The sequence below is a fragment of the Dermacentor silvarum genome, chromosome 8, assembly GCF_013339745.2.
Source record: "Dermacentor silvarum isolate Dsil-2018 chromosome 8, BIME_Dsil_1.4, whole genome shotgun sequence".
NCBI lineage: Eukaryota > Metazoa > Arthropoda > Arachnida > Ixodida > Ixodidae > Dermacentor > Dermacentor silvarum.
Window position 1 is genome coordinate 64,445,371 of NC_051161.1, and position 15,848 is coordinate 64,461,218.

At 42.5% G+C, this 15,848-nt stretch overlaps 1 protein-coding gene across 2 annotated transcripts in view; it reads left to right on the plus strand.

Moving 5' to 3' along the window:
• Positions 1-15,848, plus strand: part of LOC119461361 (origin recognition complex subunit 3) — a 46,709-nt gene that overhangs the window by 20,987 nt on the left and 9,874 nt on the right. For both annotated transcript variants that reach the window (XM_037722641.2, XM_049672522.1), the window contains 8 exons: positions 1,631-1,764; positions 1,900-1,942; positions 4,142-4,255; positions 4,361-4,440; positions 6,775-6,923; positions 7,874-7,965; positions 11,003-11,091; positions 12,356-12,494. In XM_037722641.2, the coding sequence (XP_037578569.1) occupies positions 1,631-1,764; positions 1,900-1,942; positions 4,142-4,255; positions 4,361-4,440; positions 6,775-6,923; positions 7,874-7,965; positions 11,003-11,091; positions 12,356-12,494 (840 nt within the window). The remainder of the gene's footprint in view (positions 1-1,630; positions 1,765-1,899; positions 1,943-4,141; positions 4,256-4,360; positions 4,441-6,774; positions 6,924-7,873; positions 7,966-11,002; positions 11,092-12,355; positions 12,495-15,848) is intronic.

A 15,848-nucleotide genomic window follows, 5' to 3' on the forward strand; every position in this document is an offset into this window, starting at 1 on the left:
ATAGCGACCGCGGTTTTGACTGCAGTTGTTGCCGCGAATAATGCCGGCCGGCAACGCACATCTTGTTGAGAAGCGTGCTCGTTGCCGCCCTTGTCGGCGAGATTTTGTCGCTGAAGCCGCATTTAACCGGTATTTCATCTCACGCGGCTGCACTGTAAGCGGTACGCGTATACATGGAGTCATATGGGATGGTAAACGGGAGTCTGAAAAGACCGTACTATATCCGGTCCTGCACTATAAGCGGTTACGTTATAAGTGGTCTATACTGTTTTATGAAATTTCACTGCCGCCGCGAGGAAATACCGAGACAAAAAAATTGATGAATTCTACTGACGCTTGCAAACCCATCTCTCAAATTGCACGCTGTGCAAATAAGAGCAACCGCCAAAATGGAGCAGCGTCATGTTCCTTATAAAGTTCAGGTACGATAAGTTACTATTGTGCCGCGCGCGCTTATGCTTTGGGTGCGAGAGAAAGCATACGAGGGTGAGCCGAGAGGGATGGTGGTTTGATGATCGCCGTCTTCCTGCACAAGCATTGGGTATGGTGGAGAGGGGAGTGAGTGTGGTAATGCAATCAAGCAGGTGCGGGGGGGGGGGTCTACTTCCGAAACTTTCACCGGCTACTATGCTGTGGGATAACCCTAATTTATTGAGCATCAAGTTGTCTTGGGCATTGTTTTTAGCTGTAAATGAGGTGTTTTGATCCAGTGTTTTGGAAACAGACTGGTGTGTATAATAAAGTGGAACTATCAACAGGAGGAAATTGCTAGTGGTTGTGTTAAGACCGTGATGTAGCTAGGAATTTTTTTTTTTTTTTTCAAAGTGGTGGGTGGGGGAGTGTTAGCATGTGGATGTTGTTATAGGTCGTTTTCTACCACGTATTATGGTACACAAAAGTTTGGTGAGAGGGGGGGGGGGCGCAATGCTTGGTGTGCCTTGCCCCCCTGGTGGTGCTTCTGGTTGAGTTTGTTTATTTGCTAATCAGATGGAGTACATATATAAAAGGCATGCATATATTTTTCGCAGGCATATAAAGGCACACAATTTCGCACATTTGCACGGGGCCACATGGAAATTGATATGATTAGTACTGTTTTCTGTCGCTAGTATGTCACTGAAGGGCAAAATAGTCATCCACCTGAGTGTGGCACCAAGCTACAAAAGAAATCTGCACGGATTTTTCAGAAAGAAAGCTTCACAGTTGAGCAAGCGTTTCTCCAATTTGTGAAACTTTCTACATCTTGTGGATTCCTGTAGAATTAATTTTCCAAGTTCATTGTCCCTGCGCTTCGAGCATGCAATTTATTTGGCTTCACTCTTTGTTGTGCTTGCCTCCTAGTTTGGTTAGATTGTAGATCGACCGCTCAAGAAAGGTGTCGCTTCCGGGATTGACCTCCAGATCAGGACAAATTTTTCTTCAACTGCAAAGCTTTCTCATTAATTTGTATGGGTTTCCATAGTAGTTTTATGCTACTCTTAGCTGGACCACAAATTTCTCTCTTTCGTGGAACTTCCTCAGCGTTGCTGATTTCTGGAAAAACTGATTTGCTTGTAAAGTTGCTGCAATTGTATTGCAGCAATATCACCACTGCTAGATTTGCAAGTGCCTTTTTCTTACTGTTTTTCAGATGTGCATGTTCGAACATTTTTACCATAATCCTGCCTCCCTCCTCTGCTGCCGCCAAGAAGAGCTGAAAGATGTGCTTCACTCCATGTCACAGATGGAAATGAATGATGTCCTTGGCCAGCCATCATACCAGAGGTACTGCACGACACCACGTCAGTCATTTCATGTGTAATTGACCGTAGAATTGGTGCTCGAGATAAGCAGCTTCGTGTGCCTGGCACTGCTTGGTAAATTGTTATACATGTTTGTGAGCATTTTTTTTTATTGCAGGTACTTGATGGACAACAAACTTTCATCGGAAATAGCATCCAAGGTGAGTGACATTTTGCTGACTCTGTACCTTGCTTTCAGTAAATCAGTAGGGTATTCTAGTACAGTGGAATCTCGATGATACGAATCTCATGGGGCCACGAAAAATATTCGTATTAGCCGAAATTCGTATCATCGAAACACAATTAAAACTAGCCAAATTAAGGGGGCACTTCCGTGCTGTGTCTGATGTCGCCGCTCAAGATTTTCCAAAGCTGATCAGATCCTATGAGCAGGCTAATGCCTTTCTCGCCACATCCTCGAGGCACAGTTTGCTTGCCTACCATGACACTCCCGGATTGATGACTTTAGCCCCACACAACTTATTATGGGCACACATCCTCGGACCACACTGCCGAAAATGGCGAGAAAAATCGATTTTCGAAAACCGCGCGTTTCGGTATCTGCAACACCTAATCTACGCTGTATCAAAATGGTTTGGCTGAAAACGCACTAAAAGTGCCCTAAAAAGATTAATTCGTCAGTGCGCAGGGTGAGAAAACAGCTTTAAATCGCGCAAGATCACCGCAGTTCACGAAGACATATCTCGTATTTCCCGCCACTGAGAGCCCACCATCTTGGTATCGTTCGAAAGCTCAAAGTTTCGCCGTTCTTCTTCTCAATTTGTCCGTCGTCGCCATCTTGTAACAAACGCACAAACACAAAAGAAGCGCGGGTCTGCGATAGGTAGTCATACGGGCCCTCTGCTGAAAGCGGGCCTCTGATTGGCTGCCGTGCTGAAAGGCGTCTCTCCATTGGTTGCTGTTGTGACAGGGGCACGATGCCAACCGCAGTTGTCTGCTTCGTAAACCACGCCGGCGTCTTCAATTGACACGCAGAATTCGGATTACTGAGAGCTCCCAGGTTAGGGATGGATCGTCGCTCGTTGGAGAAGAAATTTTGGACCAAGCACGCCTTCAGAATACGGAAGCGCAAGCCTCCTACGGCAAGAAAAATACGGCGATTAGCAGGAGAAGCGGAGGAGCACCCGACTGAACGTGCCGCGCTACCTTGCACCATGCGACTCCGGCAGCGAAACTGACAATCGCCTTGTGCCATCGGCGCCAATAACGCAGTCGACGGAAGACGCGCCAACGGAGGCTCCCGCGCCTCCGTTGGCCGGGCGAATCAGCCGAGATCGTATCTTGGTAGACATAGCTTGCTGCAACTAGGCAAAATGGCGCAAACACAAAGAACGCGGCTCGAAGCACAGCAGCCACTCCGTCCGGCCGATGGCACGCGGAAAAGGAGGAAAAGCACAAAAGCAACAAAAGCACCACCGCTTCAAACTCTTCACGCCCAGTCATGGCCTCCGCGCTTTCCGGTGCTGCGTCCGCGCCTCCGCACCAAAAGAGAAAGGGAGAAAGTGCGTGACTGCGCGCTGTTCTCTTTCGCGGCCGTCGGTGGGGCGGCGTTTATTCGTATCAACCTACGCGGGTCGAAAATTGATTCGTAACAACCGGTCTCTAGCACGTTACAAAGTAATGGGGCTCGGCCGGGACCACAGAAAAATTTGTATCATCCTGAAATTCACACTAGCCGTGATCGTATCATCGAGATTCCACTGTATATGCCCTTTGTGGAAAAAGTTGTTATGAGGGGAAGTGATGAGCTGTGAATATTCGCATAAAAAGGGCTTAGTGGGCAGACTAGCCTTGGTCAGTAGCAGTGAAATTTTTGGGCATTTAAAACATATAGGTTCAGAAAATGTAGCTACAGAACATCCTTCGTGCAAAATTTTATATTTTAAAAACGAGTGGATGCATCACAAAAGGCTCACAAAAGTAGGCATTTCTGGCACCAAAACTGAGTTGAAAAAAAAAAAGAAGAAAAAACACCATTATTGTTCGCTGGATGTGACGCACTACTTAGACCATGTGACTTCTTCGCATGGCCTCCAAGATGAAGCAACGTCTGCACCTTCCCGCAAATGCACTGAAAATCTCGGAGGCAATATGCTGGGACGTATATCGTAGCCGCTAACCACTAAGTGCACGCATTGTCTGCTTAGGTGCTAATAAGAAAATAATTACCAGCCCTGCAGCCTTGCCAAGATTGCGTCTGTAGCATGTGCTACACATTTATTACAAATTTAAGCCAAAGTGAAATTTCGCTGCAGTTGGCCTTTAATATAATCGATTTCTTGAGAAAATATTTTATCTCGCTCTGCAACTGACAGGGTTGTGTTCTTTTGGTTCCACAGAGAATTCGTAGAATGGTGAAGGATTTGCACAGCCACCACAAGAACAGTCTGCTGTTACTTCACGTGTTGTATGAGTTTGCCAAGAAGCTCCCTGGCTGCTCCCTTGGAAACCATGTAAGCTGTTCCGAGTCTTTGAATTCCAATCAAAAGCTGGCTGTATGCTTTGATAAACTTGCTTGTGAGCCGCTTTGTTTTGTTTCTTTTTTTTTATTGTTTCAGCTTCGGGAAGTGTACATGACATTTCTTCAGGCACCTGTGTGTGAGACTGAAGATTTTAGCAAGTTGGTCAAGCTGATTCGGTAATCTTTCTTTTTTCTTGGTTCATTGGCATAAAGTAGGCAGATGATTGTATGAGGTTGTGCTCTGCATTCATTTGTGCATAATACTACGATGTTGTTCTCTGTGAAGAATCTCCTTTATGTTTTCGTGGTGTAGGAAAGGGTAATCTTTTGTGTATACAAGGAATATTTGCATTTTAAAATGAATATGCCCTATAACCTTATCCAATACCACGTGGTCATGTGGGTTCCTACACATTCTACATAAAACAAACCATCTGGCAGGTAGCACGTAAGTAATTCAAGTAATTCACCTTTTCAGGTGAATTAGTACTTGAACAGGCAGACATTACATACATGAAAAATAGTGAATTTTTGTGAACCCATTCAACAGAGTATTGCTAACCAACATTACAACTATTCACTTCAGGATACATGGTGCAATTTAGGAATTCTCTCTGTAGAAATGTGTAGGCTTGCTATTCTAAGGACCGAGTCAGGCCTGAAAATGAAACGTCTCACTAAAATGTGCCACTTCGATGTCTTTAGGTGCAAGTACCCATTTTAGGGATAACCTACTGGCTTGATTTGAGGTAATGATAGAAATACCTAAGTTTCAATGTGCAAAAGCAAACTTGAATATTTACAATACATGTGAACTAATGTGTACAGAGTACTGCAGTGACTGCTTGCTTACTTATGGAGAGCAAGGCAGCAATTATGTTTCTTTTGTATTCTTTTGCATTAGAAGTGAGAATGCACCTTTATTTCATCTTACTGATCTGGCTGCGCTGTCTACAAAAAAAAAAAAAGAAAATGTCGATGACCTGTGTTGGCACAGCTTGTTTAACTGTGTTACTGTCATTAAAGTGCTAAATATGCCACTGGGATTGGTGCAGTTATCTTTTGAAAATTGGAGAAACAGGTAAAATTCTTTAACTTAACGAGTCAACTTTATTGTTTAAATAACCAGACATACAATATGCATAATTGCGTGCTGATTTCGTATAGTTTTCATAAGATACTAAAGGTAAACACCGTGTCAGTTTAGTATAAGAGAGAATGAAGGCCAACGTTTGACCCAATTTGGTTGGACAATTGGCTATGGTGTCGTGCTTGTACAGTGCGATGTCGTGCGTTCGATTGCAGATTACGATGGTTGTTTACTTATGGTTGAACACAAAATTGCTTGTGTACCATGCTTCGAGTGCACGTTGAAGATCCACAGCTAGCCAAAATGATACGCAGCTCTCCACTACGGTGTCTCTCATAGCTCCTGTGTTACTTTATATGTGTGAGGTTGATTAGCTCTTGGGCTAAACTTTGGAATACTTTACTACGTAGTATCACATCACCTCAACGTTGCATTTGTCTTAGTGGCTTGTTCACTTTCACCTATTTAGCTTACAAAAACAACTCCTATGCTAGTGCAGAATGTCCTTTTGGACATGTTTGTTAATCTGTTCCGTCTTGACTATTCCTGCCTGCATAAAAATGTTATATATCTGTAAGAAACAATAAAGATTGATTGGTTGATTGGTTTATTGAACAAGAAACAGCAACACAGTAATCAGAGCACTCATGGGGCTGCTCATGCCATCTCTAATACATGACACCTTACCAGTGATGACGGCTTGGATGGAGAGCCGTTTGTAAAATGAAATTCATCCCTCTCTTGTCACAGCTGCCCAACTACAACACCCACTTCTGCCATTGCGTGAGCATCATGCACAGAAGCCTAACGTTAGGAGATGCGATAGCTTTGCAGGGAAGGCAAATGTAGGGGGATGAGAGAGTCTAGTGTCTTCACAATTGTTTAGGGTCAATCAATCAATCAATCAATCAATCAATCAATCAATCTAGAACTTCTCTTTATGAATTCTGCACCCATAATACTGTGCCCGTGATATCATAGTGACTGCTGATTTCATTTTATTTATGCAATTTCGCACATTCTCGCACTAGAAAAGTTGGTAAACTGTAAAATTTAACTTTCATTCCTTTTATAATACAGTGTTGTTCTCTGACCAAAAAAAAAAGTAAGAAAGTTAAGAATCAACTAGCCTTGGGCGTTCGGTGCCAAAATCTACGACATTATGGGCAGCGGTTGGTGTAGAAATGTTGCATCAGGGCTATTGCCTGTTCTTTCTTCATTATCATACCTTTTAAAAAGTTATTACTACTATAACGATCCTCTGTTTACAGAAATAATAAGCAAATTTAAGATCCGTAATCTACTGATCTAGCATTACTTATCATTTTGATGCAGTGTGATTGTGTTCGTTTAACATTCCACTTCACGCATTATCCTCACACAGTTTTCACATGGGTGATGTATGTACTTTATATTTACAGTGTAATGTCCATTGACGAGTTACAGAAGAGGATTGATGATGCTTTGTCAGTTCTTGAGTCCCACAAGGACCTTTCACAGGCACCCACAAGCATTGCTGAACTAAGAACCCACTTCGTTGAATATAACGAAAAATTCACAGCTTTAACTGGTATGTTTCTTGTATGTGACTTGAACAATGAAATGTTTTGTGTATGTTTTTGAATTGAATTTTTGAAGCGAAACTTTCTTTGCGGAGTCGAACGGGTTTTGATGCTGCTGTGGAGAGGTGGTGTAGTGGAAAGGAGGACGCCTGGGGTGTGGCAGCTGAGAAGGGGGTGATGTAGAGCCGATTGGTTGATTTTGCCAATGGTGTCATTGACCCTGCTGTGGCAGATGTACAGCTGTGCTTTTTCGTGACTGGAAGGAACAGGCTCAAGTGGCTTGTGTTACATTGACACTCTGATTTGGTGATTTATGTAACACTGCAGTGATGACTCCAAATGGAGTGGCTTTCCAATGAAGAGTGTGTGCGTAGGAAGCTGATTTAGGCATAAGACAAAAAGATCGATGGTGGCGAGAGGCAGCCATCGACCTTCTTGTCTGAAAAAGAACGACCAGAGGTCTTGTTCAAATTTTCACAAAGCAACCCTAATTTGTACTCTATTGGAGGTGGTTTGGCTACCTCAGCAAGCATCTTTTGTGGTTTCTATGCAATTCTTGGGCATTGTGTATGTTGTGATTTTATGCTAAGTGTTGTTTCTCTCAAATATTTCATTAAACATTTTGAATTGTGAGGTTACATGTGTCACAAAATAAAAGAATGCCCCAATTGAGGTAAGTACAGTACATGTATGTATACATATTTTGGTTGTTTTCCCTTGAAAATGTCCAGCATGACCGTAAAATATGAATGTGGCTCATTTATTTTTTCTTCTTTCTAGTTATGAATACCATTGATGACAGTTTACTTTGAAGCCTTCGTTAACCTGCTGTCATGCATGTAATGTGCACTTATGCATGCAGAAATATAAGGCAGAAATTTAAATCTCTTGATCTGGCATGCTTCAGGAATTACTTTCCTGTTATGCATGTTTCATTGTTTCATTTTTGTTCTTCAAGGTGACATTTCTGAAGCACAGGATGTGAGCGAAACAGCAGAGCCAGTCGTCTTGGACTGGGGGAAGCTGAGGAGCAGGTCGCAGTTTCAAGAGGTGAGGACTTCTCATAGCATGCCGGTAGCTGTGTTTATGATCCCGGCCACGGCGGCCGCATTTAGATGGGGGCGAAACGCAATTTTTTTTTGTGTGTGTTTATGGAACGGTTTTCTGCCAGTCATTACTTTACCTGGAAGCCAGTATGTAATTTGACAGTAATGCTTGGACAGCGCACATTCCTGAAGTGATTGCAATGTTGATGATGTGTTTTATTTTATTGCAATTTGGGCAATGTATCACACGCTTTATTTTGATGTGTCTACGATAGCATGGTCACGAGCTTGTGTGTACTCGAACTACCTGCTGTTTACCACTGCACTGATGCCTTTTCAAGGGAAGTGAGCAGCGTCAAGCCATTATAAAGTGATGTTTTATATATTTGTTTAATTTTGAATACATTCTGTGTATCACAAATACCGTTTTTTCATAGTACCTTCATTTGGTAATCATGAAGTGCTGCTGAGCAGAAAGGAAGTTCTCATCCTTGGGCCGAGTTCAATCTCGTGACTTTTCGGTTATGAGAAATGCACTTCGACCACTGCAGCACAAGAGTTCTATTGAAGTTGACAGAATAGTAGAAGTATGTTATGCAGGTTGAAGCACATACAATGAGGCAACTAGATGCACCACTTCGTATAAGGACTAAAGCACGGTGTGCAAGCCTTGGAATGCTATGTGCTGCAGTGGAAAGTCTGGAGTGAATAGATGTTCCACTCTGCACCCACTTCGCAGAGCATTAGTCCAGTGGTGCGTGCAGCAGTTCTTGTATGCATCATAATAAATGTGAAGCACTTATCACAGGGAATGTCAGTGGGTGAGCAGTCTTTATACATCATAATATGGTGTCAACACATTGTAATGACATAAAATGCTTTGTGAAGTGCTTGTGTAAACACATTTATCAGAAGAAATAGGGATTCTCTTCTGTGGCTCTTTCACCTTGTTTGCGCTTGTATCCAAAGTGTCTCCTAGCTTATCTTGCTTGATACATGTAGTACTACAGTAGACTTCCATTAATTCGACTCAGGTTATTAGATTTTTCGATTGATTCGATCCCTACTGAAGTTCTTGGTTGGCATCTATGCATTTCTATGGGACCAAATTTTCTATATTTAAATCCTGAAAGTAGCTTTCACTGGATAATTCCATGGCAGGCCATTGCGCACGCACCCGACCTCAATTGTGGTCGCAGTGGTGACTCCAATAGCCACAGCGCCTGTCTTGATGGCGCTTAGGGTGTAGTGAATGCGTTAAAACACATGTCATCTCCTGTAATATCAACCTGCCTCAGGATTTTAAAGCGAAAACGTTACTTCACAATGAATTGTTACAGTATTTACCCGTTAACAACTTTTTTTTTTCTTGAAAATTCATCCACAGATTGCTTCGGTGGTGCAATCCAATACGAAATTAAAACCAAAAGCACGTTTGTGGCTTTTGCAACAGTCTACCATCAGGGACACCATCCCGTTTGCGATTGTTGTGGAGTCATTTCATAAATGCATAATATCAAATGTAGTGTGGACCGTACGGAGAACGACATGTTGTGGTTCTTCATAAACAGCGATTAAGTGCTGTCCGAGAGGGATGGTGGTGGACGTTTAAATAAGTTTTCATTGATCGAAGGTAAAGGTAGCTGATTTCGTCGTTCTCATATTGCCAAAATCGGAAGCATGCTACATTTCTCTTGCAAAAAAATTGGATGCGCAGTTGATTTCTCCTTTTTTTTAGAAGACTATTGTCATGTTACGTTACTTTTCTGTTTTGAACCCATAAAAAGTGAGTCCACAATCAATTTACGGACAGATTATAATTGAGGCAAATACCGCCAAATAAATCAACTGTGTATCTTGATGTTTTTTCAGCCTTATATTTAATCAACCAGTTTTTCGGTCCTGCCTAATTCGAATTAGTGGAAGTGTGCTGTATCATGCTCATTATGAGTTGCATCATGGTAGCCTATGGCCCAAGAATCTCCGAGGCTGTATGGCATTGCAATTGCTAGTATCAGCCCCTTTTACAAGAATAATGGCAGGTGTATAAACCTTGCATTTTTCTTAGTGAAGGAAAAATAGCTGGTGTATACTGTATTGCAACTTGTATCGAGCATGATAGAATAGGTCTGGAATTAAGTACTCAGATTCGGTTGAAATAATCAATTTTTTTTAGTAATACGTTTCTAGAGTGCTCAACAGTATACACAAGCAAAAATTATAAATTCCGTTCATGTTAGTAATATGAGGGTGTGCTTAAGCATGAAAAGATGATGGATTTAACATACTGTACATTTGTACATGTAACAGCCCTGTGTGTAACTCTGCTTCAAATTACGACCCTATGAGGAAAGAGGACAAAAAGAAGTCTGCTAGTGTAACCTACTAAAGTAAGCACCGTTCTGATCATTATGAAAGCAACCTCACATACTTAGCAGAGGTCCAGAAACAATCTTGGTTTGCATGTTTCATCTCTTGTTTTATGTCTTTTCAAGCTGCTTAATCATGTGATATCACCAAGTAGCCCACTATTGTGTTTCAGCCATCACCACTTTTGCTGCTACTGTCTATTGAAGTACGGTGTGGCTTCATGGCAGTGCACGTTGTGCTGCTGTGTAGCTGCATTGCAAGTTGAATTTTGCATGCAACTCGTGCTCCTTTCATGCCTAAATTTCTCTAATCTTTTATGGTCGTTTCATGCACCGTAATATACCACACAAGTTGCAATTTGTGAGCTGCTGTAGTAAAGGAGTGCTTAAATCTAATGAAATAATTTGTTTTAAGGAAATTAACTTTCTAACTTGAAAGGGTGCTATAATTACTTTTGATTGTGTCTATGCTCTGAAAATTGATAAACAGAGTGCATGTTTTGTGATAAATAAACACGGAAATACAACTTCTCTTGCTGAAGGAATGGCATACGCTGGAGATGTTCTGGCCAGCGCGAAATTCGATTTGGTTGCAACACAATGTATGTGGCATGCGAGAAACAGAACAACATGTTTACAGAGATTTTGTATACCTGGCGTCTTTTTTAACAGAAACTGAAGATTCTTACAAAGACAAAGCGAGTGTCTCCATTTGAAGCGTTGAGAGACGAATTTTCAAGCTTCTTTGCTGAAGCGTTTAGGTAAGATTGTGTGAAGAAAATACTGTTTGGTGTCTTACCTGTCTTTCCGTGCAAAAGAAAGTGCATGGTCCAGGACATTTTTAGGCCATTTATGGCTTGCTTGAATTTATATGGTGACAGTTGGATTTAATTAATTCACTTACAACGAGCTTGCAAAATTGATCTTTCATTGTGCGGAGTTTGGATGAAAGAAATGTTCAAGCATGGGTGCCTTGTGAACCCTTGAATTAGGTTGAATAAGAAGGAAGATTGAATTAACTGATGCCAAATTAACAGAAATTGACAGTATTGTGAACAAAGTAAGTTTTCACAGTTATCACAGAAATTTCCTTTACTCCCTGCATGTGCCATCAAAAGTTTAAATGCTATAGAGAGGGAGAGAGAGAAAAGTTTGTTGTTAGCGAAATTCAGAGAAGGCTGTAAACATGGCTTCTTAATACAACAGAAGCCTGCTTCCATCTGCCATTGATATTTGTCCCAAGCATGCTGTAAACTCTTGTACATAATATGGGGTTCCTGTACATAATATGGGGATTCTAAATTTTGGCACAGCAGATTTGCTTTTCATATTATCGTCGGGTACCAATGCTTTCTTTAGTTGCTTTTTAAGTGTTTCATGTTTTGGTATGAAGAATACAGTGTTTCTTGTTCAAAGTATCCCATGTCCCAAATGAGCAGATTATTTTAGCACTTCTTGTTGGTCTCTATATATATGACCAAGAACTGTCTTTTTGAAACATTATGAAGGATATACGTATTATGTTTTTTCCTTTTCATAGCTCGAAAACTGCCCTAATTGCCAATTCTTACTGTAATAAGAATTGGATTACAAATGAGTGTATATCATACTATATGTGTTTCTGAGCTTCAGAGCATTTTTTGACGCGGCTATGGAGATCTAAGCCCTTTGTTTTGGTGCTATGGCCGTGCCCTTAGAGGGTGCGTACATAAGGAATTAGTTGGAGAGCAAGGTTCAAACTTTGCCATGCATCACTTTGGTGGCCCTAAAAGGGCTGTATACGCACACACACACCTCTCTCTGACACTTGCTCTGTCCAATCATATCCAATAGCGAGAGCACTGCAGGCTAAGCATCATAATATTGTCACAATAGCAGGCTATGATCGGGCATAGCCCTAACACCTGCCTTTCACACCTGTCTTTCATACGAGTCATGAAAGAGGGATACAACTGCTTTTTAATTAATATGGATGCACCTCAACATTAGGTTATTTGTTTATTTGGGGATTTTACTTCTGTTCAGTGATCTGAAGCCACCGGCAAGCATGCCTCTTCATGAAGTACTCTACTATAATGACGCAGCGGCACTGAAGCAATACTTCACACCATCTCCGAGGACAGTCCTACATGCTGCATTGGCTAGGCCTCAAACAGTACTTAGGGTAAGATTTCAATTGGATGAATGATCATTAACCCGTTTCATGTGTGAAAGCTACCCTGCCAGCACAACCACGCTGCAAGTTTCGTTCAATGACTACGTCTCATTTGTTCTTGTTATTAATGTCCTACCATTCTCACACCTTGATCACAGGTGGCAGCAGTGAAATACCAAGTACCGTATTTACATGATTTTAAGTAGATTCGAATGCAAGTCGACCCCCTCATATTGCATATCAGGGGAAAAAAAGAATAAGAAAGCGGCATATCTGTGGGCGCATTCCACAACAAAAATACGGCAGATCCCCCTGTGGGAATCGATATTGAAGCGGTGTGCGGGGAGCCTACCAAGTTAACAAGACGACCATGAGAGCACCAAGACATAGGCGGCTGTTTCATGACCTACAGGACATGCATGACCTTAAGGCGAAAGCCGTAGTTATGCTCATGACTATGACTTCGACCATCAACCTTAAGATCAATCTTAATCTTTTTTTGCCGAGACATTATCATTTTTGCTGAGTCATGGTCATGACTGTGACTTCCCTTAGTGTTTCCTTCACTTAGTACCCAAGTCCGATCCCATTTCAGTGGTTTTTGAGTGTTAATCTATTTTCGCTGAGTCATTCTCATTTTTGCTGAGTCATGCTCACGACTAGGACTTCTACCACCATCCTTTAGTGTTTCCTTAACTTGGTGCCCACATCCGAGCCCATTTCAGTAGTTTTTGAGCGTTAATTGTTTTTCCCTGAGCCATTGTCATTTTTCCTGAGTCATTCTCATTGACTGACTTCTACCATCATCCTTTAGTGTATGTATTCTTCATTTAGTAGCCACATCCGACCGCGTTTGGGTGTTTTGTGAGTGTTAATTTTTTTTCGCTGAGTCATTGTCATTTTAGGCGGCTGTTTCATGACCTACATAACACGTATGTCATGACATTCATGTCATGCCCTATCATTTATGTTCGTCATGCACTCTTGTCCTACTATGCCAATTTTGGTACCTACCAAGTTAAAGAAATGACTATGAGAGCATCAAGACGTAGGCGGCTGTTTCATGACATACATGACACATATGTCATGATATTCGTGTCATGACCTATCAATTATGTTTGTAATACACTCCTGTCATACTATGCCAATTTTGGTACCTACCATGTTAACGAAGTGACCATGAGAGCACCAAGACGTAGGTGGCTAGATAGATACTGTCAAAGTGGCAAATGTTCACCAAGAAATGCTTCGCATTTAAAATTTATTAGTCGCTAGACTACTTGTTCTCACTTGTGCCATTATCCTCACTAGTGCTGCCATTGTCATCGCTACTATGGTCCTGCAGCACGTTGTCGTTCAGTAAAATCGTTACTTGAAAACAATTGCACCACGACGTCGCGTGGAGCAGCTGCCCATGCCGAAAGCACCCAACCGCTCTTTTCAAGGGCACTGTTGGCGTCATTTCGCGGCTTTGCCTTGCAAGCCACTTGTTATAATATTCATGGTGGGATAGAAACATTGAACGGCAAAAAGTTTACTTTCAGCTTGCTGCACAGTTGTTTGTTTCTTTGTTTCAGCCCCCTTAAAGGGGCAGGGCCCTGAAACAGTTCTTATCAAAGTTATGAAATGCATTTGACGTTGAAATAGGCTCTTTCAGAAATACTTTACGACAAAAAGTACTTCAATGTGTTTAACAGAGGCAGAGTTATTGGCAATGAAACATTGCCTTTGATCCCCTTCATGATCCTTCGCTCCTCGTCATCGCTGCGAAGGCTACGGCGGAGCGGGGCATGCCCGCAACGCTCCCTTTACTTAATGTCACCTTGGTGCACAGTTCAAATATGATTTCCAGTGTTCACATAGATGCTACTACTTTCGATTTTTGTGCCTACGACCCGCCAAGCTGCGAGGCTATGCCTCAACTGACGGTTGAGTTCATGGTGTCGCATCCCTTTGCTGTACTGCAGTGTATACTCGATAGCTAAGTGCAACCGAGTGCAAGTAGCACATTTTCTTTCGCATTTATCTCTATGGGAATCACATAATTTCTAAGGGTCAAACAAAACAGGGAGTTTTTATGTTCGCTTGCGTGAGTACATCGGCAGCGCCCACATCGGGTAAGCGATGGACTCGCGTTGAAAGTATTCTTAGCGTAACAAGCTTCGACCGTGGTGGTGATGCACCTTCAAGATGTGCGACTGGGGAAGCAGACAACGTGTTCTAGTCACAGCCATGCCACTGACCTGGAGCCATGCCACTGACAGAGACCAGTCAGATCACGCGGTTGTCCTCACCGAGCAACAGCGTGCTCGGTGAGCGGGCTTGTCGCGGCACCCCGCATCTGCTACGTGACGTAGCAGACGCAGCTGCATGCAGCTGTGCACAGCATTTGCTATGTGCACGACAAGCTGTAGTGTGTGCTCATGCTCTTGTGCTTTAGTCTGGCCGTGCTAAGTGGTGCAGACTGGCTTTGTCCGCACCAGCACTGATGGATAATAGCCACATCTGAATTGTGCATTTTGAAGCGCTAGCTTAATACAAAGTTATGCCTGCCAAGGCGTCTCACCAGGAGTGGCCAGGGGTGACCTCGCGCTGGCAAATTTGTGTGGGTCTCATCTTAAGTTTTGCATGGTTCGAGGCTAGTTGAGTGTTCAAAACTGTCTAAATTGTCAAGACCAATGGCTACAATACCGCTTAGCAGTGTGGCCAAAGTTTAAGTCCTATGTGGACGGCTACTGCTGAGTGTGAGAAGATGATAGTCAGCTTCTTCTGGAAGTGCGTAATTGTTATCGAAATTCGAAACGCAGATTTTCGCTTACTTCAGCCGGTTTATGAATCTGCGTCAATAAATATACAGAGTAACAGTCGGAAGAAGCGCACTGATCCAAACACCCGTCTTCAATGATTGATGTCATCTATCAGCCAATAGCAGCCATCTATGGGAATGTTGCATATGACAACATATGTAAGCCGCCGGCAGCGTCGAGACCGGTGAGGAGAAGGCCTCGTTTGAAAAGAAAGTGTTTGAGAAAAGGGAGTCTTCATGCTTGAGAAAAGGGAGACTTCATGCTTGAGAAAAGGAAGACTTCATGCTCAGCTTGTAAACTCCACGCGCTGAGCACGACTGCAAACGTTTTCTGAGATGTTCACAGCAGCGTATGCTATCCGCAGACTGTGTTTTTTCACTAAGTCCGACAGGTGGTTTAGGACCCTTTTAATGTTACCATGAACAAACAAGTGCCAATTGCCTATCGGACCTGGAGAACTCGCGACAATTGACGGAGCATGGCAGTAAAATGTGGCTGACAGTCAAGTCAAACACGTCAAAAAAAAAAAGACCCAAAGAGAAATGCGTGAGTGGTG